Source organism: Herpailurus yagouaroundi, unplaced genomic scaffold (genome assembly GCF_014898765.1).
Source record: "Herpailurus yagouaroundi ecotype Mexico unplaced genomic scaffold, PumYag 182, whole genome shotgun sequence".
NCBI lineage: Eukaryota > Metazoa > Chordata > Mammalia > Carnivora > Felidae > Herpailurus > Herpailurus yagouaroundi.
Genome location: NW_024412413.1, coordinates 55,028,845 through 55,056,818, shown reverse-complemented (window position 1 = coordinate 55,056,818; position 27,974 = coordinate 55,028,845). Strand labels below are relative to the sequence as shown.

The 27,974-nt window shown below is 38.4% G+C and overlaps 1 protein-coding gene across 4 annotated transcripts in view; it reads right to left on the bottom strand.

The window, feature by feature from the left end:
- TAFA2 (TAFA chemokine like family member 2) overlaps positions 1–27,974 on the bottom strand; it is a 500,373-nt gene that overhangs the window by 54,383 nt on the left and 418,016 nt on the right. For all 4 annotated transcript variants that reach the window (XR_005795471.1, XM_040491543.1, XM_040491542.1 and 1 more), the window contains exons 3-4: positions 1,826–1,978; positions 447–571 (exon numbers count right to left, since the gene is read on the bottom strand). Coding sequence is in view for 3 of the 4 variants with exons in the window: in XM_040491543.1 (XP_040347477.1) it covers positions 447–571; positions 1,826–1,978 (278 nt within the window). In the remaining variant the exon portion in view is untranslated. The remainder of the gene's footprint in view (positions 1–446; positions 572–1,825; positions 1,979–27,974) is intronic.

The following is a 27,974-nucleotide window of genomic DNA, read 5'->3' as shown; positions in this document are numbered from 1 at the left end:
AAAATAATTACTTTCATGAAAATGAAAGAATCTTCACTGGGAAATTGAAATCAGGTTTGTTTTGGTTTTGGTTTTTTGTTTTTTTTTTTTTCCCAGAATTTATTCAAATTACTGTCTGTTAGAATTAAGGATTGGGGTTACCTTCCCAGCATTTAACATGCATCCTCAGGGGATTTCACATTACTGTAAGTATCTCATGAAGGAACAAATAACATTAATTTATTAAATAACATGACAGTTTATGGAAATCTATAGAAGATGTTATTCTGAGTGAAATAAAAATGTGCTATGAGAAAATGAATTAGGAAGAAAATGGAGGGGGTGGGCGCGAAATGTAGTATGGAAAACTCTTCATTCTACAACCATCACTTAACCATGTTACTACACTTTCCCATGCTCTATAAATTCAGAGACCTTTTGCTTTCCCAAGCTGGCTGTCCACTTACCCTAGTTGTTTTCACTTTATTCCCAGAGGAACAGCTCCATCCTTTCCGATCCGGAAGAACTTTACATTCCTCTCCCTCAAGACATGGCTGCATATGGCACCACCATTTCTGTTCCACTATTGAAGCTACAGGAGATAGAAAAATCAATTCAGTGTTTTCTATTTGGACTAGTTAATTCTCTGAATGTACATTTAAAGAGGAAAAAAGGGCACCAATTTTCCCCATCACTGGGTAGATTGGGTTTTGAAGCATGCTTCTCTTTTTGTCCAAAGGGTCTGAATCTTTCTAGATTTTCTGACTAAAAGAATTTTTATTTTCTATTTTAGTTTATTGTGGTGAGAACACTTAACATGAGCTCTACTCTCCTAACAAATAGTATTGTTAATTATAGGCACATTGTTGAAGGATTTTTTCATGTGAACATATAGGCTTCATTGGAAAGAGACTTCTGTAGGCATATGTGTGCAATTATTTACCTAAACATAAAAAAATAAACCTATTACCAGTTCATAGTATTTTAGAATCGGTGTAATATTTCCCACAAGTAGGCTAAAATTAGGAGGCTATTAGAATTAATGTAATTGGGGGGGGGGGGGATTTTTTTTCTTGTATTTTTTTTTTAATTTTATTTTTTATTTTTTAAAATTTACATCCAAATTAGTTAGCATATAGTGAAACAATGATTTCAGGAGTAGATTCCTTAATGCCCCTTACCCATTTAGCCCATCCTCCCTCCCACAACCCCTCCAGCAACCCTCAGAATTAATGTAATTTTTTTAATGTGGGCAGTAACCATCATCACAAGGAATGAACCATGCTAATATGAGTACTTAATTATCTATGATAATATCAATTAAATAGACCCATACAAAGATTTATCTCCTATTGTGATTAGGTGAACCCTCCAATAAAGAAATTAATATTTTGATGGATCTCCATAAAAATCAATATTTCATGTGAATTTAATCTACAACTACAACTTTGCTCATTTGTATGGTGCTTATTTTTCATTCTTAAAACCATCCATGGGTTCTTAGGCAACCATACTGTTTAATCCATTATTTTCATCCTTCCTTTCCCAATTAATTTATATACACAAGCCCTCCACTGGCAAAGCAGTATTTCATGGTATCAAAGTAAGAAACACATGGACTTGTCGGAACCTCATTATAATGCCTTATTACAAAACGGAGTAAGGTCTTTGATCTCCTTCCAAAGGATTTCAGATTTCAGAATACCCCTCAAATAATCTCTGTACAGCCACATGATTTATGGTATGGTCCCTCAGGATTGACCACAGTCAACAGCATTGTAGTGGGGTTCCAGTTCTAATGAGTCACCAGCTATACAACCGCAAGAAGCAATGGAAGAAGTCGCACCATCCACACAAGATGGAGCTGCTCGTGTGGTGCCTGCCACCTGTCCGGGAAAGCAGGAACACTTGACCGTCTGTGATCGCTCTTCTATCTTGTTCTTATTACAGCATCTGTGGAGTGCCACCACCTCACAAGTGCCCGTTTTAACATGGTGAGCTGCACAAACAAAAACAAGAGATAAGGCAACGCTGAGAAAGCTTTGGATACTCCTGCCCCTTTTTAATTAGAAGTGCATTAAATATTGCTCTATAAGGGACCCACCATGCATGAAACTAGAAATACAATGATGCTGACTCCATAATGCAGATTTGATTTCTTTTCTAAATGTGGTAGGACCATTTCTGTCAGTAAATGCTTGGTGAAGCAGGAACAATTAGTGACCAGATTAGGATGAGCTGTTAGAACAGTCTGAAATACAGAGACAATATGTGGTGCCATCAAAAACATACTTATTTGCATATGACTTTCTGTCCAACAAAGAAGAGTAAAGCCATAGACAAGGTATCCTGCAGTGGGGCTAAGAGCAGACCTGGTCTCAAAGTGGGGAAGGAGGTATTAAGGTTATGTTGTTCTTCTAGGGATGAGTGCAAAGGCCAGAAAGGGAACCTCTTTTCAGGAAGCAAGTACAGGGTGGAACCCATCTTCTAGGTATTCTTCTGCCCAGTTTCCCTGGGCATGAATTAATTGGGAATTCTTCAAGTTGCTGCCATTTTCCTGAAAGTCCCAGCCAGTTTCAGACCTGAAAATCATTTCTTTCAGTTCCTCCTGAGGGAACAACTGCCACCAATAGCAACAACTGTCGCCAGAATGTGGATGGATTTATATCTAGCCTGGAAGCCCCATCCAACCAGCTTTAAGTTTCCCCGACCCATGGCGTTAACCTGGCAGTAAAGCTACTGAATGGTTTGGGTGCTTGAGAATTTTGGACCTCACTTACCACGTTACGTTAGGGTTCTAGTTTGCCCTCACTTTTTTTGCAGCATTTCATCTTCAAAGTATTAACCCTACTGTGAAATGATAAAGAAGTTTCATCTGCTAAAAATAACAAATTTAAAATCAAACATCTGTTGAAACACTATGCTTTCAGAAATTTAAAAAATGTGATTGATATAAAAAGCACATCTGAAGTTGTTTAATGGTATAAACATATCGAGGCCCATTTTGTAAATGAGATCAGTACATCATATATTTATATTAATCTTCCCCTTGGGTATGAGTATCACTGTGCTGTAACTCAGGTTAGATACCTTCCTTAGATTTTTCTTGTGAGAGAGAACAAATCACACATATTGTCAACATCATCCCTCTGTGTGAGACCAAGAAAGTTGGGTGTGACATACAGCTTTGACATGTGATTCTCAAAAGAATTTGCAAGAAGCAGATACCATTTCCAATGTCATAAAGATCTTCCTGCCACTGAAGATACAAATGGGGATGTCTCGGTGTTTGATTCAAACAGAAGGCTATCTGTGGGAAAGTTAAAAACTTGAGAGCGAGACTTCTTTCTTCTCATGCTCTAGAAAACATTTTCTTAGCTAAGGATGATTCAGTTTGTTTTAATTTATTGAATGCTTCACATTATGTCATACAAGTCCATATACTGCTTTCTATACTGCACTTCACTTAATCAGATTTTATTTGAGTCAATATCACACCTGAGGTATGTTTCTGAGTACTGGGGCTACAACAACGAAAAGGCGGGACATAAAGCCAATACTAGATTTTTAAGCTCCTGGAAGGAATTTCTGTAGGATAAGGTGAGAGTAGGGAGGGAAATTATATCTTTGTAAGTCTCAGAGAAGACTTCTGTGAGTTAATCTAATGATGACCTGAGTGAGAAGAAAGCATCTATTATGAAGATCTAGGAAAGGAAGAGCATTCCAAAGAAAAGCAGCAGTAAGTGACAGGGAACTGAAATGGGGAAATGTGTGCTGTGTTCCCAGGCTACAGTGTGGCTGAACAGTTGAGAGGTCTATGGAACTGTGTAAGAAATGTAGGAAGATCAAGTGGGGGCTGGGATGCTGCAGTGTGGGGACTGGATTTCACAAGGGAAATACTCTGGGTGGATATGGTACCATCTCACAAATGCTTTAGAAGTTTGCCCAGACTGTTCTTTAAATAATGGACTGAAGAAAGCAAGAGTGCGATCAGGGAGACCAGTTACAAAGAGTTTGCAAGAGTCTCAAAGATAAAGGATAGGACTTAGGCTATACTAATAGCAGCAGAGTTGGGGAGAAGTGGAAGATTAGGAGTATTTCCCTGTAGAGCTGTCTGACTTGTTAGGGGATTGAATGTGAGCTGTGAGTGAAGGAGGAATTAGGATTCCTCCTCAGCTTGTCCTGAACAATTAGAAGTTGGTAAATTGGTGTTCCTGCAAATTGATGTTTGCCAGATGGGAGATTAGGGGGTGGGGGGTTGAAATAGGTGAAGGTACATTCATCATGATGAGCACTGAGCAATGTGTAGGACTGTTCAATCATTATACTGTATACCTGAAACTAATATAGCACCGTATGTTAATTATACACAAACCATATACATATATAGTGGTGGTTCTGGGAGATAGAGAAAGCCTGGGAATAGGGGGGTCTGGCAATAGCTGGGTGGGGTTAAGACATCTATAGTTCTGTATTGTCAGTGTTAAATTTGAGATAATTACAAGGCACCCAAGTAGCTATGTAAATCAGGCAGTGGCATTTATGAAGCAGAGCTTAGGGAAGAGATCTGGGCTGCAGATACACACTTAAGAAATCTAGGCTCATAGGTGATATTTAAAACCACAGACTAGGGGCGCCTGGGTGGCGCAGTCGGTTGAGCGTCCGACTTCAGCCAGGTCACGATCTCGCGGTCCGTGAGTTCGAGCCCCGCGTCAGGCTCTGGGCTGATGGCTCAGAGCCTGGAGCCTGCTTCCGATTCTGTGTCTCCCTCTCTCTCTGCCCCTCCCCCGTTCATGCTCTGTCTCTCTCTGTCCCAAAAATAAATAAACGTTGAAAAAAAAAATTTTAAAAATAAATAAATAAAAAATAAAACCACAGACTAAACCAAATTACCATGAAAAAGTTGCCGTGAGAGAAGGGAAAGAATAGTCAAAAAAACCTCAGTCCGAAATGGGGAAGACAACAATAAAGACTGACAAAGAGCAGCGCATTAGGTAAGAGAAAAAGACCATGGGACGAAAGCATGAAAAACCAAAAACCAAAATGTTTCAAGAAGGAGGGGCTTGATCAGCTTTGTCAAGTGCTGCTGAAAGGTTCAATAAGCAAAGAGAAATCACTGTCCATTAAAAAAGTAATATCATGTACTAGCCTTGAAAAACAGAGTAGCTGGGTTCAAATGTAAGCTCCTCCGAAAAGCTGTGTGACCTTGGGCAAATTATTCAGTATCTCTGAATAGCATTTTTTTTTCCTATCTAAATGAGGGATACTAACAGCACCATCTTTATAGGGTTGGTTTGAGGCTAAAATGAGTTAATGGATGTAAAGTATTTAGAGCACTGCCTGCCTTATAGTAGGCACTCTGTGTTAGTTTTTGTTAGCATTTGATCACAGTAAAAATCATTTTAGAGGCATGATGAAAATAAAAGCATGATTAAAGTAAGTTTATTGGAGAATGGGATGTAAAACAGTGCAATTATACAAATTTCTTCGAAGAAGCTTTTCTGTTAAGGGAAGAAGGAAGCGAGCAATAGTTGGAATGAAACATGGTGTCAAGGGAATTTTTTTTTAATGGATGCCATAAAGGCATGCTTGCTTGCTGGAACGATCTGGTAGAGAATCGCACAATATAGGAAAGAAGATGGGTAATTACAAAAGAATGTTCTTGAGAAGGCAGAAGGAATTGAGACTCGGGGCACTTGGGGGGGTTAACAATAAATTGATGTGAAAATACTTAATCCATTTTAACAAGAGTGAAGGTCGGATGTGTAGCTATCGCGGCGGGTAGGTGTGAGTAGACTAGGCGGTGAGGACGTGAGGCAGTTTCTTATCCGATTTCATCTAATTTTGCCATGAAATATGAGAGCTGCTTGAAAAGAAAAAAGAGGATATACAATAGTCATCTGAGAAAGAGGGAAAGTAATTGTACTGGGAAGGAGTAGGAGGATCGCCTGAGGGAGCTGGCTGGTGCACACTGTAAACTGCAGAGGACGTGGCAGGATGCAAGAAGGGCTGGGATTTCAGAGCAGAATGGAGAAAACCCTCTCTGTCATCATTATTTGGGATCCTTGGACTTCTGATAGTGATTCAGGAAAACGGAGATATAGGTCATGAGATCAGCCCTACAATTCTTTGAATGGAAGCCAGGCTGGAGGTAAGAGATTATTAGTGACTCTGTTCAGCACTGAGCTGAGACAGCTCTGGGGACAGCCTGAGGTGGTGGGGGTTCTGGTCCCTTCCACAGTACAGTGGCAACCAGGAGCACAGAGCAGCAGGCCACTGACCTCTCCCCTGAAAGAAGAGGCACTATTTCAGCACTCACAAAAGCCATTTTACCGTCTTTGTTATAAGGAGAGTTTATCATACACTGGAAAGGGATGGACAGGCAAAAACTCTGCATCTGGTTTCCCCTTCCCAATGCCAGTACCAAAGTTCATTTCTTCGTTGCCTGATAAGAACTATAAAAGGATAAAGTAGTTGTGGTAGTCATAATAAACATTAGTGCTGACTGCCAAATATTTCTGGTTCTCTCTTCTGGACACATGGTAATATTGTACTTTTCCACCTCATTAACTTAGATGTGGTGATGTGACTTGATCTGGCCAATGAAATGAAAGCTCAAGTAAAATGAAAGCAGTCACTTATGAGCAAAAGCAAAGGATATCATCTGTGTGGCCGCTTTAAAAGCTAGTGTGTAATTCACTACATTCCTCCCTACCAGCCCGAGCCACCAAATATGTTCTTAACAGTGGGAACTACATCAACCTGAGTCTCCAAGTGAAGAGACATGAAGCAGAGTCCCCACCAACCACGATGGACCTGAGTGGGAAATAAGCCTTGAGTTGTTATAAGGCTCTAAAATTTTGAGGTTGTTGTGGTTACTGCGTCAAAACTTAGCCCACCCTGAGGACATAGTAGTACTTTCTACCACATCCTAGATTGTTTAGTAGGATATATTTTTCAGAATGCATTAGTTGGAGGATAAACCAGTGAAGCATCATATCTCAAAACATATTCTAGCTTCTATCTGAGTCAATGCAAAATGCATAAAGGAAAGTGTTTATATATTATATAACGGACTGCAGAGAATTATTCCATGATTGGATAATTACATTGGCTAGGTTTGATATGTGAGGACTCTAGTGAAGGAAGTTATGCTTTCTTGTCTGAGGAGAAAGGAGGTAAAATGATGCCCATATGGCATAATGAAGAGGAGGAGAAGGCAGGAGCTGCACCGGGAAGACTGACAGACATATCCTCCCCCTCAGAAAACATGGTACTAAATATGAAGAGATTAATAATAAAGCTGACCAGGAAGAGCAAGCCTGACAGACACGGGCTTTGCTGCCATGACCTTTCTCTTCATTGAGGAAAGAAAAGAAAATGCACAGACATACAGGTTGAGTTTCCTGGTGAGAAATGAGACTGAGTAAAAACATCTCTCTCAGCGTTTGTTCTTCTTATTAAAACTGAAGTTGTAAAGCTTCTTTTGTGGAGAAATGAGAGAGTGTTAATTAACCTTTTTAAAATAGAATAGATGATAGGTAAGTGGATGGATAGATGGATGGATGGATGGGTAATATACTCACAGTGTTTGAAGGCATGGGTAGGAAGAATATGGTCCAGTACGTTTTCATACAAGCCGGTAAATATGCCAAGTGAAACAAGACACCTCAAAATGCGGAAGTGAAACTTCTAGCAGAATTTAGTTCATCTAAGCATGGCCAGTATATACATATACATAGTTTTCTTATTTATCTATATGTCTAACGTCTTATGATAACCAGATTCTTATATACAAAGACTAATTTTTCATGTAAACTGCCCAGCATGTGATACGTGTTTAATAAATGGTAAACAAGCAATTTAAGAAAATAAAACTAATTCCAGTGGTTTTCCTTAAAAGGTTAATGAGACTGTAGGAAATTCCAGCAGTTACTAGAATTCTCTACACAGATTCAGACAGAGCTCCATGATAAACTAACCTAATCAAATATTAGGGCTTTCCAAATTAACAAAATAGGCTTCACAGACAGTTAGCATCATATTAAAATAATGCAAGACCCCCTGGAGAAGATTTAAATGAAAAAAGAACAAACAATTTCCTTCATGTCACAATTCCCAAGTCAGGCACAAGCAAATAAAAAACACCTTTCTTCTATTCTATTTTTTCCTCCCTGGATGTGATGCATAAACACCAAGTGTTGCCTCCTACATTTTTGCGAAAGGATGCTAGAGACACATAACTCTTATGAAACATTAATTCTTATGAAAACAGGGATAACAAGTTTTACACACCTCTAATTGTTGCCTTCCAAGGTTATTACCCTATGTCTCATTTCAACAATAGGGTCATTAACCTAGAGTACCTCCAGAACATGACCTTAAGATAGAAAAGAAAATGTACAGACATCCAGGTTGAGTTTCCTGGTGAGAAACTCACCTTGCCTTACAGGGCACCTGGGTGGCTCAGTCGGTTAAGTGTCTGACTTCAGCTCAGGCCATGAACTCATGGTTCATGAGTTCAAGCCCCACACTGGGCTCTGCACTGACAGTGCAGGAGCCTGCCTGGGATTCTCTCTCTCCCTCTCTCTCTCTGTCCCTCCCCCACTTGCTTGTACTCTCTCTCTTTCAAGAAAACTAAACTTTAAAAAAAAAGATACTGCCTCTTAAATCATGTCTCAAGACTCCTGAAAGTTTTCTAAAGCTATTGTGACTGGTAAATTCTGTGGCATGAAGTCCTATAAGGAATTTTAGCAAATGTTTGTTGTTTTCAACTACTTTTTTACCTACTGAAAGGAATTTCTCCAGAGGGGGGGAAAAATTGAATGAAATAACATTTGCTCTGTATGCATGCATAGCTTTTTAAAAATTATATGGCCATACACATAATTATGTATGTATATGTATATACATATATATATACACACAAGCCTTGTAAAAATTATGCCCATACACATAATTATATGTGTGTATATATATATATATATATATACACACACACACACACATATATACATATATATACATACACACACGTAGGTTTATACATATGTTAATATGGTCACATTTTATTCATCAACTGTGAATCAGCTATAAACATATGGGTATGAAAAATTGGTACACCATAGAATAATATTTATGCAAATCATTTCACCTTGAGTAGTGTTTGCTGGCCTTAGGTTAATAAGAGCACAGAGCTACACATATCACATTCTCTATATATGAATTATTTGTTCACTGTGAAAACAATGTATAAAATAATGATTACTGCTACCATTTATTGAATATTCATGGTATGCCAAGCATTATTCCATTTTATCATTACAACAACCACTGGAGAAGAAGATAAAATTATCCCCAATTTACAAATGAAGAAGCTGAGCCCCAAAAATATTAAGTAAAATAGCTAGTAAGAGAAAAACCAGAGATGAGAATCCAGGCAGTCTGCTTTCAGAAACCATCATCTTAAACACTATCCTACAGTGCCTTTTCTATAATGCTCCACATGCATCAATAATCTCCAGTTCCAGATGATTGGAGGAATACAGGACATGTTCCCCCACAAGCGATGCTTGGTAGCCTCAAAGGGACATGGGCTCTGGAGCTCAAATACCCCAGTCCAAGTCTTGCTGTACCTACACTGTACTTGAGTAAGCCCTTAAGCAAATCCATTCACCAAAGAACTGCTTTGTACATCTCTAAAATGGCTCCACAAAGTCCTTGTGAAGACCGCATGAGACAATTTATATGAAACTGCTTTTAAATTGTACAGCACTACTGCAATATTAATTAAATTTGTTTTTACTATTAATGTAATTAACGAATACAAAATGATGGGACATATATAAGTTACAAAGACACAACAGCTAGGGAAAACTATCTACATTTTCTGAAAGTTCTAATTTGATATTTCAAAAAATCTATATATATACTTGTGTTGACATGAGATGCATGTAAAAAAATACTTAATTTGACACGTAGGCTACAGAACAGAGTAAATTTAGCATCAAGTTGTGAATTTGTTCCTAGTTGGTTTCCTTTCCATTGGATTTCAGTTCTTATTTGTATTCTGATTTGTCTCATTGATTCCAAAATTTTGTTTGTCTCCGTACACTCCTATTTAATAGTTTTACCCAGCTTGACTAGCTCCCCGGAGAGTCTGCATTACACCTTCTAAGCAGAAATAAAGCATCACCTACATGCACCAATAGACATCTGAAATGCAAGCTAGTTAGTGGATTTAGGTTGCTGTAAATCACTTTGAATGGAAAAAATGTGCTGAAACAAAAACTTCTTAAGACAGCTAATTTCTCACTTTAATTCATTAGAAGGAGAAAATAGGACACATTTTTAGACTTTCATGCTGAAGCAATCTAATTAAAAGAAATGGTTATTTAAAGAGCTCAATGAAATTTCAAAAGTTCACATAATTTATGAAGTCAAAATGATCAGGGAGGAAATAGCCAAGTGCTGGTGACATTTTTACAAAGCCTGTTTTCTAAAACTGCTCCATTTTTATCTGAAAAACAGTCATTGGGGGAAAAAAGATTGCCACTAAAGGATAGTAACCCCACTAACGGTACCATTTCTATTAAGAGAAAGCTCTCAACCAGAGGATGTCCACCAATCTATTTTAAGAGAAAGAGGTAGAACAGAAGAAGATCCACTCTTGAGAGAATTTTAGACATGTTGCCCCTCAACTCAATCATGAACATCTTCTACATCCACATTCTTTTAATATTTATTTATTTTTGAGAGACAGAGAATGCACACACATGAGCAACTGTGAATGAGCAGGGGAGGGGCAGAGAGGTAGGGAGAGAGAATCCCAAGCAGGCTCCACATTATCATTTTGGAGGTCTACATGGGACTCCATCCCACAAATTGTGAGATCATTGACCTGAGCTGAAACCAAGAGGATGCTTAACTGACTGAGCCATCCAGGCACCCCTACATCCACATTTTAAATGAGAATTGATGTTGAAGGAGACAAACCTCACAGAATAGTGGTCTCTATAAACTGTCCAGAACTTCTGCTGGTAATGCCTGCTCTGAAGAATAGAAACTGGACGAATCAAATCCCTCTGGCTGGAAATTTGAAATGAAAGCCACCAAACTGTCACATGGAAATGGGCACTTGAGCCAAAGGTCATCTGGCATTCAGAATCAGGTGACCCATGGAGAGATGTGTGTATGTGTCACGGTGATGGGACTCAGAGGAAGCAGACGAGACACGGAACTAAGCACAGATACAAAGCAAGGTTAGAGATAAGAGAATGAGTAGTCCGACAAGCTGCCTTGGTGTTTGCCCTTCCTCAGGTCTTCCTGAAAATTTTCCTGCATTCCTGAAGTACTTTAGAGAATAAGTTTCAATGAACCTCTTTTTTTTCCCGAGGTAATTTCATGATGTTTGTGTTCTTTGACCCAAAAATGTGCTGACCAGGGTAATTCTCTCTTTTTTTCTAACTGAAGTTATTATTAACAAAAGCTAATTATCAGCTAGAATTATCTCTGTCCCCACTTGTAAGAGCAGGAGACAAGTGTCTACCTTTTCAAAGTATGATCCAAGAAATGCCCAATCCACTTTCTACATTTCCCTCATAATGAAAATTCGACATTTCAAGTCATGACCCTGAGGCCATCTTGAATTGCTCAGACAGGAAAATGGCCTGTTGTGCTTTTTTAAATGTTTCTAATGTCAAACGTTTAGAAGCAGATTTTCTGCTTAATCCCAAATTACATACACATTTAAAAAATGTGAAGAATCAGAACATCCCCAATTCCTATAAACTATAAGAGTCATGCTGTTCTTTTATGATTAATAATATTCCTGTGAGTGTCCCTGGGAGGGAGGGTAGCACAGCCCAAGAGCTTCTTGAGGAAAATGACATGATGAGTAGAAAAGCAGGCACAAGAAAGCTGGGATATTTGGGCTCTCATGAATAGTTCTCTGTCTCTGAAGAGTGTAATGTGGAGTAGGTCATTTAGGTCTCTGGGTATCTTTCCTCTCCTGAAAAATGAAGAAATCAGACTAGTTTTAGTGGTAATTTAGAATTGAAAGTTCCTTCCAATTCTAAAATTCTTGGAATTTATGAAATGACTAAGTTTCATTATAATGGGTACAATATATTAGACCTATCAGAAAATGAAAGTCAAAGTAAAAGATTTTTTAACTGCTTCAAACTAACATAAATTAAGTCTATTAATTCACTGAACTTAATGAGAAACTGAGAAGGGAGTTTATGAAATTTATATTTTGAATATATTTCTTATCTGTGTGAAGTCACAAATCTTAACTACACAGAATAATATGCACTATAAAGTCAACCTGCATCCTTATATTATTTTATGTACAAAACAGTTTGATTACTGTCAATTCCATGAAAGCAATCAAATCCAAAAGGTAATATAGCACAGTGGTTTGGGTGAGGATTTTTTTTAGATATTTGTTTTTAAGAGACAGAGAGTGTGAGCAGGGGAGAGGCAGAGAGAGAGAGAGGGAGAGAAACAACCCCAGCAGGCTCCATGCTGTCAGTGCAGAGCCTGATGCAGGGCTGGATCCCAAGAACTGTGAGATCATGATCTTAGCCAAAATCAAGAGTCAGATGCTTAACTTACTGAGCCACCCAGGAGTCCTGGGTGAGGATTCTGATGCCAGATGGTCTAGGCTCAAGTCCCAGCTTCAAAAGAGAGTGCCTAACTGTTCAACAAGCCTTCTTTTTCTTTTCTTCTGGGCATACAACTAGACTGACTACATTTTCTATTCTTTCTTGCATGTGACACATGGAATATAGGCAGAAGTTATAGGTCTTCAAGACCAGGTCTATAAAAACCTACTTTGTCAGGAACCCTCTTCCTCTTTCATATAGATGTCAGTGCCAAAGGTGACCTTGAAGAGCTACCATCAGCCTGTGACCCTGAATGACTGTATTAAGGAAAGATCCAGCCCCTGACACTAACTGGTTTCACATGCACAAGAAATAAGCTGTGTTAAGTCAATGAGATTTAGAGGTGTATCTGTTACAATAGCAAGTATTAACTAATATGCAATAATATTCCTATTATTGGAAATAGAAAAGAGTCAGGTAGAGCACAAATGCTTCTTAAGGGAATTTATACAGTGAATCAAAAGAGCAGTGCTGTGTTTTGAATGTTTGTGTCCCTGCAAAAGTCAAATGTTAAAAAAAGGTATGCTCAAGGTGATGGTATTAAGAGGTAACACCTTTGGAAGTTGATTAAGTTTACTGCTGATACAAAAGAAGCCCCCGAGAGCTAGCTCACTCCTTTTGCAATGTGAGGGTACAAAGTGAAGTCAGCATCCCCGAGAAGGGTCCTCACTCTACCATGCAGGCACCCTGATCTTGGGCTTCTAGCCTCCAGAACCATGAGCAATAAATTTCTCTTGTTTATAGGCCAGTCTCTGGTATTTTGCTATAGACAGCCTGAATGGACTGACAGAGAACAAAAAGATATGATGTAAAAAATTTATTTCAAGCCTCTATGCTTCAGCTACTCATCTGTAAAATGGTAATTATAATATCATCTACCATAAAGGGTTGTAATGAGGATCCACTGAGTCGACATTCATAACGATGCTTATATTTTGATGAAGAATAAATGTTAGCTATAATTATTATAGAGGCTAAGATGACCTTACTTAGATCCTTGATTCTATTTATATAATACAAGTATCTAAGAGAGAACCATCAATTTGTAGAGACTTAAAGAAAAATAGAGATAAAATCCTACCTTGCCATTTTACAAAAAGGAAATTGATGGTTAGAAAACATCTATAATATTCACTAGTGCAAGATCACAGAGCTAGAGAGTGGAAGATCCATAATTAGAACTCGGCTGTCTTAATTTTCCATTCAATCTCACTTCCATTGCCTAACCCCCACATCTCTGTTCACCACATTCCTCTCATTCTGCCTCTGTACTCCTTAATTTCTACCCCTTCCACAACTTCACTTCTACTGACTTGGCTTAAGCACCTTTAGCATCTTTTCCTTGCATAACCATCAGGGGCCAGGACTGGTCTCCCTATTTGCTAACTTGTTCCCTTACACACACATAAACATATGCATTATATTACAGTAGATCTTAAAACTAAGCCCAGAGTGTAAACTGTTCCTAAGCTCTTCATTTTTTTTGCAGGATACATTCATACTCTTGGCACAGCCCAAGCATTTTTCCACTGGTCCATCCTCCAGCCACAATTTCATAGGCACTCTTGTTGCACACCCCACTAAAATCCTATAAACTATTTTTAGAATCTTATTATTATATCTTTGCTCAGGCTACCTGTCACTCTTGAATCCTTGCCCCACTTTTTATCTCCAGGAAACCTCTACCCCTTCTTTCAAACTCAGAACATCACAACATCTACTCTTTGAAGCTGTTAACTCCTCAGGTAGACTGAACCACTCTGTCCTCTGAATAACATTTTCTTACTTTTTCTGCAATACCTGTAACAGTGTTCTATATTTACTTTTTATATCTCTGTTTTTCTCTACTAAATTGTGAGACCCAAATTCATGATTATTCATCTCTGAATCCCCAGCTTGAGGCACAGTTTGAGATCCATAATAGAAAAATCAATATGCTTGATGAATAAATGAATAAATAGATGATTTACTATAAGAGTTCTCAAAAGAGAAAAAAACAGTAAATTGAATCATTTTTCCAAATGCATGCTTAGATGAACTTACTAGAAATTGTAAAAACATTTGACTTGTCATTTTGTGATGGTGTGTGTATGTGTGCTTAATTTGTTCTATTAGAGAGCCAAGTAGGGTTTCAGGAGGAGAGATACACTCAGTGAGCCCTGGATTGGGAGATGGAAAGTCCTAGTTTCTATTTATAGCACTACCATGAACTATTTAATCTTTGGTAAATCAGTTATCTCCCGAAGTAACAAGTTATCTGTAAAATAAGGAAGTTGTCTATGATGACAGATGATTTAATATCATGTCGTAATGGGAAAAAAAAGTGTAAAGTCAGCTAAAAGTATCTCAACCAATAGTATTGGTATATAACAGAAGAAACCTCCAATGTAGTCAATGAAAACTTATTCATCTGAGGATTATGACTTTCTGTTCTTCCCCCCAAAACCTTGATTTTGGTCCCAAATTGGTCAGGACAATTCTTTGAAAACTCAATTATTTGGATTTCAGTTTCCTCAACTACAAAATTAGAAGGATCTCTCAATATCTTCTCCTCTCTAAAAATGTAATCTATGGTGTGCTATATGTACAAATCAGAGGGATAGAGGCACTAAAGTCTTTTAATTTTAGGAAATAATTATCACTTAAGAGAAGGAAAACTTTTACTGTTTTACTGTTTCCTTTATCTAATTTTGCAGATTCATAATTCTATACCCTTCAGTATACTAAGAGGTTTTCTACATATGGGGTATTCTTTGAAGCCAGCAAGACACCTATAAGCAGAAGAAATCAGTATCACTCAAGAATGAACAAAATATTTGCCTTCCAACAAAATCTGTTCTCACACACAGATTTGCTTTGTTCCCAGTGATTGACATGAAAAGCAAATTTAGATTATCTTTCCTCTACACTTCAGCAATTTCAATATGGAACATCCAGGTTGTGAGTGTCACTCTAGATCAAAAGGATATAAATCTTAAGTCAAATTATTAAGGAAGACTAGATGAGGCTTTTTTTCAGTTTTTAGAAGAAAGATGCCAGTAACTTTTTGAGAAATTACATGCCATACTACCTATTCACTGGATAAGGATTTACACTGCTATCAGTTGAGCTTTTTGTTGTTTTTGATAGCTTCTGAAAATGTCCTTTTAAAAAATGACTTTAGAATTCATTAATGATGTGAAATTCAAATTAGAATAGAGAAGTAGCAAAGTATAGTGAGAGGATCACTGGTTGGTGAGTTGGAAAATCTACATCCTCATTTGTACTCCATTACTAAATAACCAAGAGAGCTCTGCCAACTCATTCACACACTGAAGACACATCCAACACTGACTCAGTGCCAGGCATTGTGCTGTCTCCCCAGAATACAGACCAAAGGAAAAACTCTACCTGCTTTCATGGAGCTCAGCAGCCCGTAGCGGGAGGGCATCATGTATACAAAAAGAAAATAAAGGATAAAGGGGCCATGATACCAGGAGCCACAGAATGTACGAAGAGTTTAAAAAAAAAAAAAAAAAAAACAATCCCACCCAATGAGGAGCAGGCATGAGAAATGAAATAGGAAATAATTTGTGAAGAAGAGTAGGGAATTTTTTTTAATGTTTATTTATTTTTGAGAGAGACAGAGTGTGAGCAGGGGAAGGGCAGAGAGAGAGAAGGGACACAGAATCCAAAGTGGGCTCCAGGCCCTGAGCTGTCAGCACAGAGCCCGACGCAGGGCTCAAACCCACGAACATGACACCATGAGACCATGACCTAAACCGTGACACCTAAACATGACACCATGAGATCATGACACCATGAGACCATGACCTAAACCGAAGTCGGACACTTGACTGACTGAGCTATCCAGGTGCCCCGAGGGAATAATTTTTAAAGAAGGTGATGCTTAATCTGAATTTTGTGAGATGCCTGAAAGTTGACATGTCAAGTCAGCAACATTGGCCTCACTTAGTTTCCTGATCTAGACTAGATGATCTCTATGTTATCTCTGATTTTAAATTTCTATAACTTTATGTACATTCTTAATAACAATACAGAGAGGTACATATTTGTGTTTTGTTTACATGAGTACATTTAACCGTACCACATATACTATCTAGAATGCTATATTGAAATATTTCTAATATAAAACTTTTTTTAATATTTATTTTTGAGAGAGAGGGAGACCGATGATCGAAGTGGACAGAGAACCCAATGCAGGGCTCAAACTCATGAACCCTGCCTCAGATCATGACCTGAGCTGAAGTCGGATGCCTAACCAACTGAGCCACCCAAGCACCCTCTCATATAAAACTTTCTAAAACACTTACCTTGCCTTTTTTTTAAATTTTTTTTTTGAATGTTTACTTATTTTTGTGAGAGAGAGCACAGGCAGGACAGGGACAGAGAAAGGGGGACAGAGGATCCAAAGCAGGCTCTCTGCTGACAGCAACCAGGTCAATGTGGGGCTCAAACTCACAAACTGTGAGATCATGACCTGAAGTCAGATGCTCAACTGACTGAGCCACCCAGATGCCCCCCCACTTATCTTGCTTTTTTTAAACAGTATCTCCTAAATATCATTTATATTAATCTTGGCCATGATCATAAGCATTCAGTTCTCAGGTGTGTTGGAGTATAGCTTTATACAGATGCAAAACAAAAAGAAAGAAAAACCCAAACAAAAAACAAACACCAAGACATAGTGTGAAATATGTACAACATATACTGACTGGCATCCCAGGAATTCTTGAAGAGGTCTCTGGTGTTCTGTTGTTCTTTTAATAATTTGCCTTTTTCTCCTGAGGGTGAAGTGAGCACGTACAATAACATGCCCTCCTGGGCAGCTTAAAACGGACACCACCCAGCAAAACTAATTAATGAATCAAAAGCTAAAACAACCCTCTGTGGGAGGCAGCAGAGCTTCTGGGATGTTCAAGGGAAAAATCAGACAGATGCCAGCTTTTCCACAGCTGTCAGTAGCTGTGTGACTGAGCAAAGGAACATTCAAGCTTCAGTTTCCTCATCTGTACACCAAGAATAATAAGCTAACTTCACATTATTCTTGAGAAGATTAAGAATAGGGAAGGCTCTTAACACCGTGTCCAGCACATAGACAGTGCTCAGTGATCATTGGCTCTTGTTATTATCATCATTATTACTAATCCAGAGACTCCTATTATCCTTGTGAGAACATTCCTCAGGAGGAGAGGTACACAGGTGACAATGGTTTTAAGTAAAGCTAATGAAAGGATCTAGTCCTCAGCAAGTTACCTCTTTGAGTCGGTAGATAACATAGTTAAGTAGTAATTATGAAAACACAGATTCTGGAGCCAAGCTATATGGGTTCCAATTCCAGCTCTGCCATTTACTTCCTGCATCATTTTTGACAGGTTAAGTAACTTCATCTCAGTTTCCTCTTCTGTAAAATAAGGCACAACCATAGTGTCGGCCCATAGCACAATTCTGAGAACTTAATTAATGTATCTAAAGTGCGCACAACAGCATTTGGCCACAGCAAGTATTCTGTAAATGATTGCCACTGATAGAAATGACATTTTGCTTAACACCTGTGGACAAGGAGGAGGTAGTGTCATCCATGGGGAGTGAGAGGGACACTGGTGTTCATGGTAACATCCTGCCTTGGTGGTTATGGTATTCTCATGAAGCCCCCTGAGAGTTCATTCTCTAGTGTCAGACAGACCCAAATTGGAAATGTGACCTCTTGTGCATGATTTTTGCTCAAGTTATTTCACTCCAAAGTCTCAAGGGACTCGGTGATAACATAGGAATAGCAGTATCTACCTCATAAAACTGTTGTGAGGATGAAATGGGATCCTGAATGTAAAATGGTTACTACTATACTGGATTTTTGGAGATATTTTAAAGGGCTCTACCTTAGGCTTAACTGAATTTGAAGCTCACACCTTGACCGCTGCCCCACACTATCTCTGAGGGGCAAGGAAGCTACTCAACTGCCAAACTGTTCCACTGCCAAACCCCCGCTCTTAAACCTTGCTACCTCATTATATCCATCCACCGGTGCTGCTCTGGTTCTCACCCAGGACTCTCAGTGAGCATCCTCATGATGACTTGTGAACATACAAATCCAACACTGTGCCTCCCTCAGATGCAATCTTTTGTTCTTATTCCCTCTCCCTCTCATGTGTGACTTTAGTCATTCATATATTTACAAACACCTGTGATTTGCCAAACACAGGGAAGCCAAAGTCCCTGCCCTCATGGAGAAGATAACATTGAACTATGACAGGGAAAGGCAATATAGGGGGCTGGTTCAGGACACAGGCTGTGGAATTAGATCAACCTGGCGTTAAGCCCCAGTCCTCTTGTTCATTAGCTGTGTGTTGAACAAACTAGGTAATTGCTCTAAGCTTCAATTTCTGCTTTTGGGAAATGTGAATGCCAAAGTCCTCTTGAAACTGGAAGAATAACCCTCTTGTTGACCATCCACCTCGTATCTGGCTCTTAGAATTAGCTGCAGACCAAGAAAGGAAAATAAATCATCGTACTAGTTCCCCTTTGCTTACTGAGTCTGACAAGAGAGGGTAACTTGCTTTAAAATGTGATTAGTTAAAAAGGTTGGGGGGGGGGAGTTATGTTTTCAAAGCTTTGGCCAATTTTTCTGTAATAAATGGTCACCACCACATTTCTGTCTTTTGAAAACACAAAGCAGTGAATCCCAATGGAGAATGAATTGTGCTTTACATCGTAATGTAAAGCTGTTTGTTCACTGTGAGCAGGTATCTTTTCATATCATGTTGCATTTAAGACTTTTTTTTCCTCAAATTACACTTAAAAGGTAGTCAGTCTAAAAAGCACATTTTTTCCCTTGGAGTAGTGGTGTCCATCATGTGAATATGTGTATATGTGTGAGAGGATGAGAAAATGTAATCCAATAATTGCACACCTGAAAGCATGATTGAATAAGGAGACACACCTTCAGTACATGCTGGTAGAGGACCCTCAGAAGGGATCAGTACATAGAGTGAACAAGCTCCAGTGACCATATAATTTATGATCCACATCAGGAGCCATTTGAAAAGTAAATAGATTTGCTATTAATGATTATATTGGAATAATAGGTGTTAACTGCAGCTGTGTGGATGCAAACTGGAACATATAATCACTGCCAACGCTCCCTCGGAACTGTTCTGCTAAAGCCTGCCCTTGCTAACTATGGTGTTATTCTAGCCTAAATAACCAGGCTTTTGAAAATGTGCTGATCTGGGTCATTATGTCCTATGAAGTCTCGCATTGGGATTGGGGGCGGGGGAGACTAAAATCCTAGTGATGAAGTTTTGGGGTGATGGTGCGGGGTTTGGAGCTGACGGCCAAGAAAGAATTTTTGAAGATGTCTTTGGTGGAAAAAGGTAATTTTATTAAAGCATGGGGACAGGACCCGTGGGCAGAAAGAGCTGCACTGGGGTTATGACGGGTAACTGATTACATGCACTCAGTTTGGGAGGGGGTTAGGGATAGAGTAGGTCTTTAGGGAATTTTGAAAGCAAGGTTTCCAAGACCTTGAGGGGGTAGCTGTTGTTAGGAAAACACCATTTATTATCATTTAGTAAAACCTTAGTCATGAGACCCTTCAGATCTGCATCAGAGGCCATAAACTTGGAGTATGATTGCCAGCATGTATCTTGGGGGAGTTCAGATAAAGGAAGTTTCCAAAGGAAGTTTTATATATTAAAGTAGACTTACAGGATCCTGGGGTTTGGGATAATGTTAAGCTAAGATTCTCTTTGGCCCCTAGCCAAGTGTCATCAGTGAGGCAGCTGAGCTCCTGGAAGGAGGTCACTCTGCCAGTTTCAAGGACTTGTCAATGGGCTGTAGGCAGAAAGGGAATTTAATTTTTCATTTACCTTGGTTCCCCACATCACCAGGCAAGCACTTAAACCCCTTTCCTTTGTTCTTGGGTAGCCAGGAGTATCCGAGGAATATCACACATATTCCACCTGGGGGGTGAGGGGTAGGGGGAATGCCGTTAGCCTGTACTTTGCCCTCAGCTTGCCCCACACTCCCTCATTATAGAAGAGACTAAAGTCAATTGGTAGGGAACAGGTTTTCCTACATGGGCATAGGGATTTTTACACTCTAAAAACCCAGCCACATGTTTTCTCTGAAAAGCCTAGATTATATTGGCTGGGCTTGAAGCCTCCCAGATACAACATAGGTGGTTTCCTCTTGCTCTGCATCTGCGACATCTTCTTTTCCTTTGTTTTGTGACTACAGATATTAACCCCCAATATGATAACATCTCTATTCACGAAAGCATGCAGCCCAGTACTATGTCGATTTTAGACAAAACCTTATAACTGGAGGTATAAATAACATTGTGTTCAGAGGTGTGTTTCAGGACATCAAATACAGAAAGTTACGATATGTAAAATCATTAAATGCAAACGAAAACAATGTCAAGTATCCCAGAACATAATGTATGTGATTCCAAGCCAGAGGGCATATGGAACAAATGGCAGAAATTAGATTAAAATTGGGAGAGAAGGAACATAAGGTTGAGGTAGGATAAATGCTAACACACATACCTCTGTGAGGGCAGAGTATGTATCATAAATGCAAGAAACTAATAATACAGGGATATCAGGTCAACTACAGTCAATGCCTGTAAGAACCAAACATTTTATAATGTTCTTCAGCAGGCTGGAGAGCTTGTAGGTGGCGTTAGAAAGGGGAAGAGTGTGGAAAGTGGATGGCCAAGATGATCTTACGGTTCTCCTCAGCCTGACTGAACCTGAGACAGGCTTTGCCCAGACTGTATATCTCTGACCTCCCTTTTCTTACAAAACTTACTTTAGAAAATATGCACTTGTAGATTCTTTCTCTGCCTCTTTGAAATGTAAATCTTTTCCCAGACTTTTGCCCATTTTATAACCCAAGAATATCTTTCTCAAGGACCCTGGAGACATTCCTTTGAAATGCAACCATCAAGGAAGTCAGAGCTTCTGTCTCCCAGTCTCTGTGACAGGTTAGGAGGCTAACTTTGATATTCACCAATTAGCAGACACAGATGGCCCCAGATAATCACATTGACCCGTCTCCCCAAATTGTCCTTGAATACTCTTCCACCAATTCACCCCACTATTTAAAAATCCCCCTGCCTTTTTTTGAGTTCATTCTTTCCATCCTTTTGCCATAGTCTTGAATAAAATCTTCCTTGCCACTTTTAAACAAGTGTCCAATACAATTTTTCTTCTATAGGGCTTACTGTAGAGCATCTGCTCGGACAGCTGAAAACATCATAAACTCTAAATTAAATTTGCTTGACTAGAACAACTGTGATTTCAGGGGCTCCAAAGGGCCTCCTCCTACCTTACTCTCCAAAAACAATCTCCTCACCAGTTTGCAGAGGAAAACAAAATTTTTCTAACAAAGAATCAGCCTCTCCTACAATCAGAGATAAAAGGCTGGTTGAGGTAATGCTTCAGTGTGAAGGCATTTCAGTAGTGGTGTAATCAGCCAATCAATAGGTATAAATGGGTCATTATGAGAGCCTTTCCTGTTTGGATTAAGGAGCAGGAAGCCTGAGAAGAATAGAAAGACAGGGGGCTGGTGGTGCAGAGGAGGAAAAAAGGCAGAAAAAATGAGGGCAAAGAAATTTCACAGGATTTACAGCTTCGCCTAGAGTCTGCCTCATCAACCTCCAACTGGTTTAGGATAAAAAGAAGTTGGGGGCTGAGGTATTTTTGCCATGCAGCTGCACACACAGGCAGCCACACTTGGTTTGATTAATGAAGATGTTCAGGGTTTGTTTTATTAAACACTTCTGACTTCTTGTAAAGTAGCTTCGATTTTAGAATATCACTGTACTTGAAATCTGACATTGTTTCTTCACTTTTCTTTCTATAGCATGCGTCAAATTAGCGTGTGTATGCACGTGTGTGCACGCGCGCACACACACGCACCACCATAGCCTCGGACAAGGCAAAAATTACCAATCTCCCTCCATTCCATTTATTGCTATATTGAAAAAAAAAAAGCCCTTAGCAATAACATTAGAAATAAACTATATATATACACACACACACACACACACACATATATATACACACACACACACATATATGTGTGTGTGTGTATATATATATATATATGTATAAAGTCGTTAATAAAACTTTTAGGGAAAAATATTGTAACACAATTATATATTGATACAAAAAGCTCAATAGATTTATGAAATAACCTACAATCGACAAAATAATTGAGCTAAGATAATAATAATTACAATTAAAAATCAGGAAGACCAGCAATTTTTACTTCTGTGCAGGAAGAGTTGCTAATAAAAGAAGTAAAAAAAGAAATTTATGAGATTTCATGCCATCACCAACCAGTAAAGCTCATAAAATTCTTCTAGATGTTTTTTTTCTCATACCTCCTGAACTGGGATATCCCTTAGGAAACGGGGAATTTGAGAAGAAGGGGAATGTTGTGTTAGACATAATAGTGTAAATGACTACTGAAAACGTCAACATCTTCATGTAAATGTTTCCACCCAAAGGTATAAGCTTAAATTATAGGCCTAAAAACAAACAAACAAACAAAAAACCTTGCAAAGATTTCTCCATCTTTCGTTATTTAATCAGGTTTTAAACTCCTCTGTAATTCAAGAGACTCTTTAGAAGAGGTTTTAAGTAAAGTTGCCATTGTATGTGACACAGTATTTATGAGCTTAGGTGAAGCAAATATATTTATTTCCTATTTAAGATATTTAGCAAAGACTTGAAACCTACTTCCCCTAAGAACATTCCAAAGAGTTCTTTCATTGTCTCATAATGAAGAGCACAGCTGACATACAATTTTTTTTCCTGGAAGTTTTAGAATTTAATCTTAAAGCTTCAGGAAAACATTTATTTTTGGAGAATTTATGTTAAATTACTTTACATATTGAGTTTTCAACATACTATCACATCAAAGGGTCAGTAAGTTGTTTGAAAACTACTTATATAAAATACTGCTTACAGATCATTAACTACCTGATGGACAGCCCCAGGCAAGGAAGTCTGAAGTGCTTGGAGCCCAGGAAAGATCAATCAGAAATGTGAAAACAAACCCAGAAAAGGATATTATAAGGAATACAGAAATTAGTATTCATTTTACAGAGAATTGTTGAATAATGCCTCCCTATTTTGATTAAGACAAGTTCCTGTGAATAAGCTTTGATTTCACATGCCTAATTATACATGACAGAATCAAGTGTATTTCTGGTAATAAAATTAAGAGCTTGTGACAACTGCTCTTTTGTACCCCCAATGCGCTGAGGCAGTTATCAGATTCTATGGTAAGAACTGGCTTCCTCTGAGACAGACATTTCTTGCATTTGGCACAAAGTACATGCTCAATAAAAACCTATTGACTTAAAATTAATGAACACTAAGCATATGCCAGACAAGAAGCCAACCAGGTGTTCTCCACTTCCTGTCCCAGACATGATATTAATTACTTCATGAACAGAAAGCAACTTCGGAAAGGAAGTGGGCAAGAGGCTCTGCTCTTTAAACTAGTAAAGGAATAGATGGTTAATATTGTACATTATTTTAAATATGACTAATTGGGACTTAAGTCCCAAGACAAAATCAACAAGAAAGACCTCACTAAAAACTGTAAAATTCAACATTAGATTTTCTAAAGAAAGTTCATTGCCATTAAGGAAGGTAAGAGGTATGCCTTTTAAGTATTTATATAGCCTAATGTTCCATTTCAAGGCTTGTATTAACAGTTCATTTAGTCAGAGGAGATTAATATATTGGTATTTTTCTTAAAATAACTCAAGACAATCCACTTTAGATCACGTATAAGTGGAAAACTAAATGGAAGCCAAAGGCATAAAAACAGCATGGCTACCTTATGAAAACAACATACTTTTGTCATCAAAGTTTGTTTGGATAGTCATGCTTCCTCCCGTGAGACTGAGACCTTTTCTGCAAAAGAGATGTAAAATAGGAAAGAAGGAAAGGTCATAATCTAATTCTTTTAGGTAATTTGGAAATAAGCCCACTCTATAGAGAAAAATATGAAAAGTGTAGAGAGAAGAGGATACTGAGTAAGAGGTCCAGGAGGATGTCTTAGTTTGGTCTGCTATGACAAAAATATAATAGACTGGGTGGCTTAAACAATGTACACTTGTTTTCTCACAGTTCTGGAGACAGATCTGGTGTCTGGTGAGAGCTCACTGCCCTGCTTGTAGACAGCTGCCGTCTCACTATGTACTCGCAAGGCTGAGAGAGAGAGGTCATCTATCTTCAGTCTCTTACAATATGAGCACTGATCCCATTCATCTAGGCCCTGCACTCATGATCTAATTACCTCTCTCTCCTAATACCATCACTTCGAGGGCAAGGAACTTCAATCTATGAATCTGGGGGAGGAAGGGAGGGAAGGAGGACACAAGCATTCAGTGCACAACAGAGACTGCCTCCCACTTTAAGTCATGAAGCTTAGGTGACTGGGGAAGGCCTGAGAGGTAATTTTTCCTGCTCAAAGAGTGGTCAACATAACAAAGAACTGTCAAGTATATTAAGTGCTATAAAAGAAGTCCCCTCAAAAAGGGGTGAGGCAGGACTCTTCTCTGGTCCTCATAGTGTCTCAGATTGATGAAGGAGCCAAAGACAAGCTGAGGGCAAAGGAAAAGCTAACACCCCCTCACACTCCCTATCCCCCAAGGTGGGATATGTGTGATATTCCTCAGGCACTCCTAGTGCCTAAGAACAAAGGAAAGGGAAAAACAAATGGTTAACTGATAGAGATCACAGTCATGCAGGACACAGTCTCCATCAGTTTGCAACTGTTTTAATGATTTACAAGAAAAAAAAGGCTATCTCCAGAAACCTGTAGAGTCAGTTTCCTGGAGCCCTAACGTCACCCTACCCTCCATAGTGATGTGGGGAACAAGAAGAAAATGTAGATAAAGCTAAATTTCTTTATAACCTGCAGCCCACTGACAAACACTTGAGACAGGCAGAGTATAACATTTCTCTAGGAACTCCCTACTGTCCTAATGTTAATGCTTTGCTAGAGGGAAAAACAACAGAGCTTGACAACAGCTAAGCATCCTTATGTCAGGAGTCCTCTTTAGCATATGAAAGTCCTTATGGAAACCTCTCTTCTGCCTCTACCTCCCCCAACTCCATAGTGCACAATCAGTCACTCCTTACAGCCCCAGTGTCACTCTTTCTGCCCACAGGTCTTGCCCCCATGCTTTAATAAAATCACCTTTTTGTGCCAATGTCTCAAGAATTCTTTCTTGGTCATCAGCTCTGGACCCCCACCATCACTCTACAACTGCAAAAAGATCAGAAGTGAGAAGAACCCGAGTTTCACTGGCAGAATGTTATCCTACTGGAAGTGGTTCCAAACCACAGTTTGGGAAGAGAGTTTATGGAGAGAATTTCTCACAGTCCAGTACAGGGGGAGAGAATATGTTACAGATATAAGTATGCAGTGTTCAAGAATTTTTTGTTGTCAAAAGAACAAAATTAGGTTTGAATGTATCCCTAACTCTAATCAAACTAAATGGGGACTTCAATATGTCTTAAAATATCTCCCCCCATTTTTCAAAAAATTGTATTTCAAATTTATGTTATGTACAAGGGAAGCTTTATGTATTTAGTCTTTCTTAAATTCCCTCATTTTTAATTATTTACTTTTATCTTTCCTTGTTTAATTTCATTTTCTGACTCTTAAGGAAAGAATCAAAGGAAATGAACATTTTACTATAGTGTAGTTTTTCTATGCTACAAAAGCCAAGATTACTTCTACTTGTTGGCAATGGAATAATAACTGTAAATATAAAAGTGCACCTCTCATGCCATTTTGCAGTCCGTGAAGTATCAATTATGCCTTGAACTTTGTGTAAGAATTAGGACTATAATATGTCCACACTTTTAGTATATGAGCAAGTTTGTATTATATTGTTTATTGACTCTAACATATTGACACAGATACAGGCAAAAAATCAATGCCACACACACACACACACACACACACACACACACACGTGGCTCCTCTCAAAATCCTATATAAGAAATATTGGAAATAAGATATAATTATCAATAAAAAAGAAGAGATATTGGACATGTGAGAAAATTAAAAATTGAGCACAAAACAGGAAAAAAGTGCTTTACCAAAATATATGTTTATAAGAGGATTGAAGTCTTAAAGATACTTTTCAAGTTAGAAGCTATATATGTCATATTGCCAAAATGTGTTATTGTAGCACTGAGATAAAAGCATGCATAAGGTTTACTTTCATCTGTAAGCTTCTGCAATAGTTACTCATATGTAATTTATTTGCAATGAGTATTTTTTTTGCATATTGTGATCTATATGAGATCCTTTTCCTCAACTGATACTCTAAAAACCCAAATATTAACGTTAGGAAGAGTCCAAAAGTGCAAAATACATTTCTTATCTTATTTCTCATATAACTCATCTCATATAAACTTCATAACTACATATCAGCAGGGAAAGCTGTCACCTTACACTTTTGGAAACTGAGGATCAGAGAGGTTTAGCAACTTGTTCAAGGTCATATCATTTATAAATGATAGAGCCTGGACTGAAGCTCAGGTCTTCAGATGCCAAATCTTACTTTTATATAATTTGAAATGATTCATTTATTAAATGGCCAGATATTTGTTATAAGCCCTATACTAATTGTGTCATAATTAAAGTTACTTTAAAATTTTTAGGTGACCAAAGAATTAGTTTCATGCTTTCTTCAAAGGAAACAAATTCCCATTCTAAGAATAGTTTGATCCCTATGAGAATCACATATAGGATGAATTATTAAACTAAAAAACACAACAAAACAAAACTAGGGAGGAGAAGCCCAGATGGGGCCTAGCTGATGCCATGATGCCTAGAGGTAAGGAGACACAGTTGTGAGAAAAAGTAGCTAGAGTTCACAGAGCAGTTTACCAGAGAGGACAGCTATACAGAGAGAGAACTTGAATGAATATTCAGCAGAGTACTGATACCACATGCTTCTGAGAAAATTCTCTGAAGCAAGGGAAATACTCAAAAGGATTCAAAGAAACAGTCGCCAGAGACCACATAGGACTGGGAGTTGTAGGTGTAAAGTATGTGGGTATAAAGTATATTTAATTGCAGTTTCTGAAAGAAAGGAGAGAGAGGTTGGGAGATAGAAAAAAATATTACAACATTTATAAGAACTAATGGATAAAAATCCCCCAAAGTTGATAAAAGTATATATAAACTCACAGATCCAAAAAGTTCACCAAACACCAAGCACAAGAAATACGAAAAAACTGCATTAAGGAATATATTCTTACAAAATGAAAAACGTTG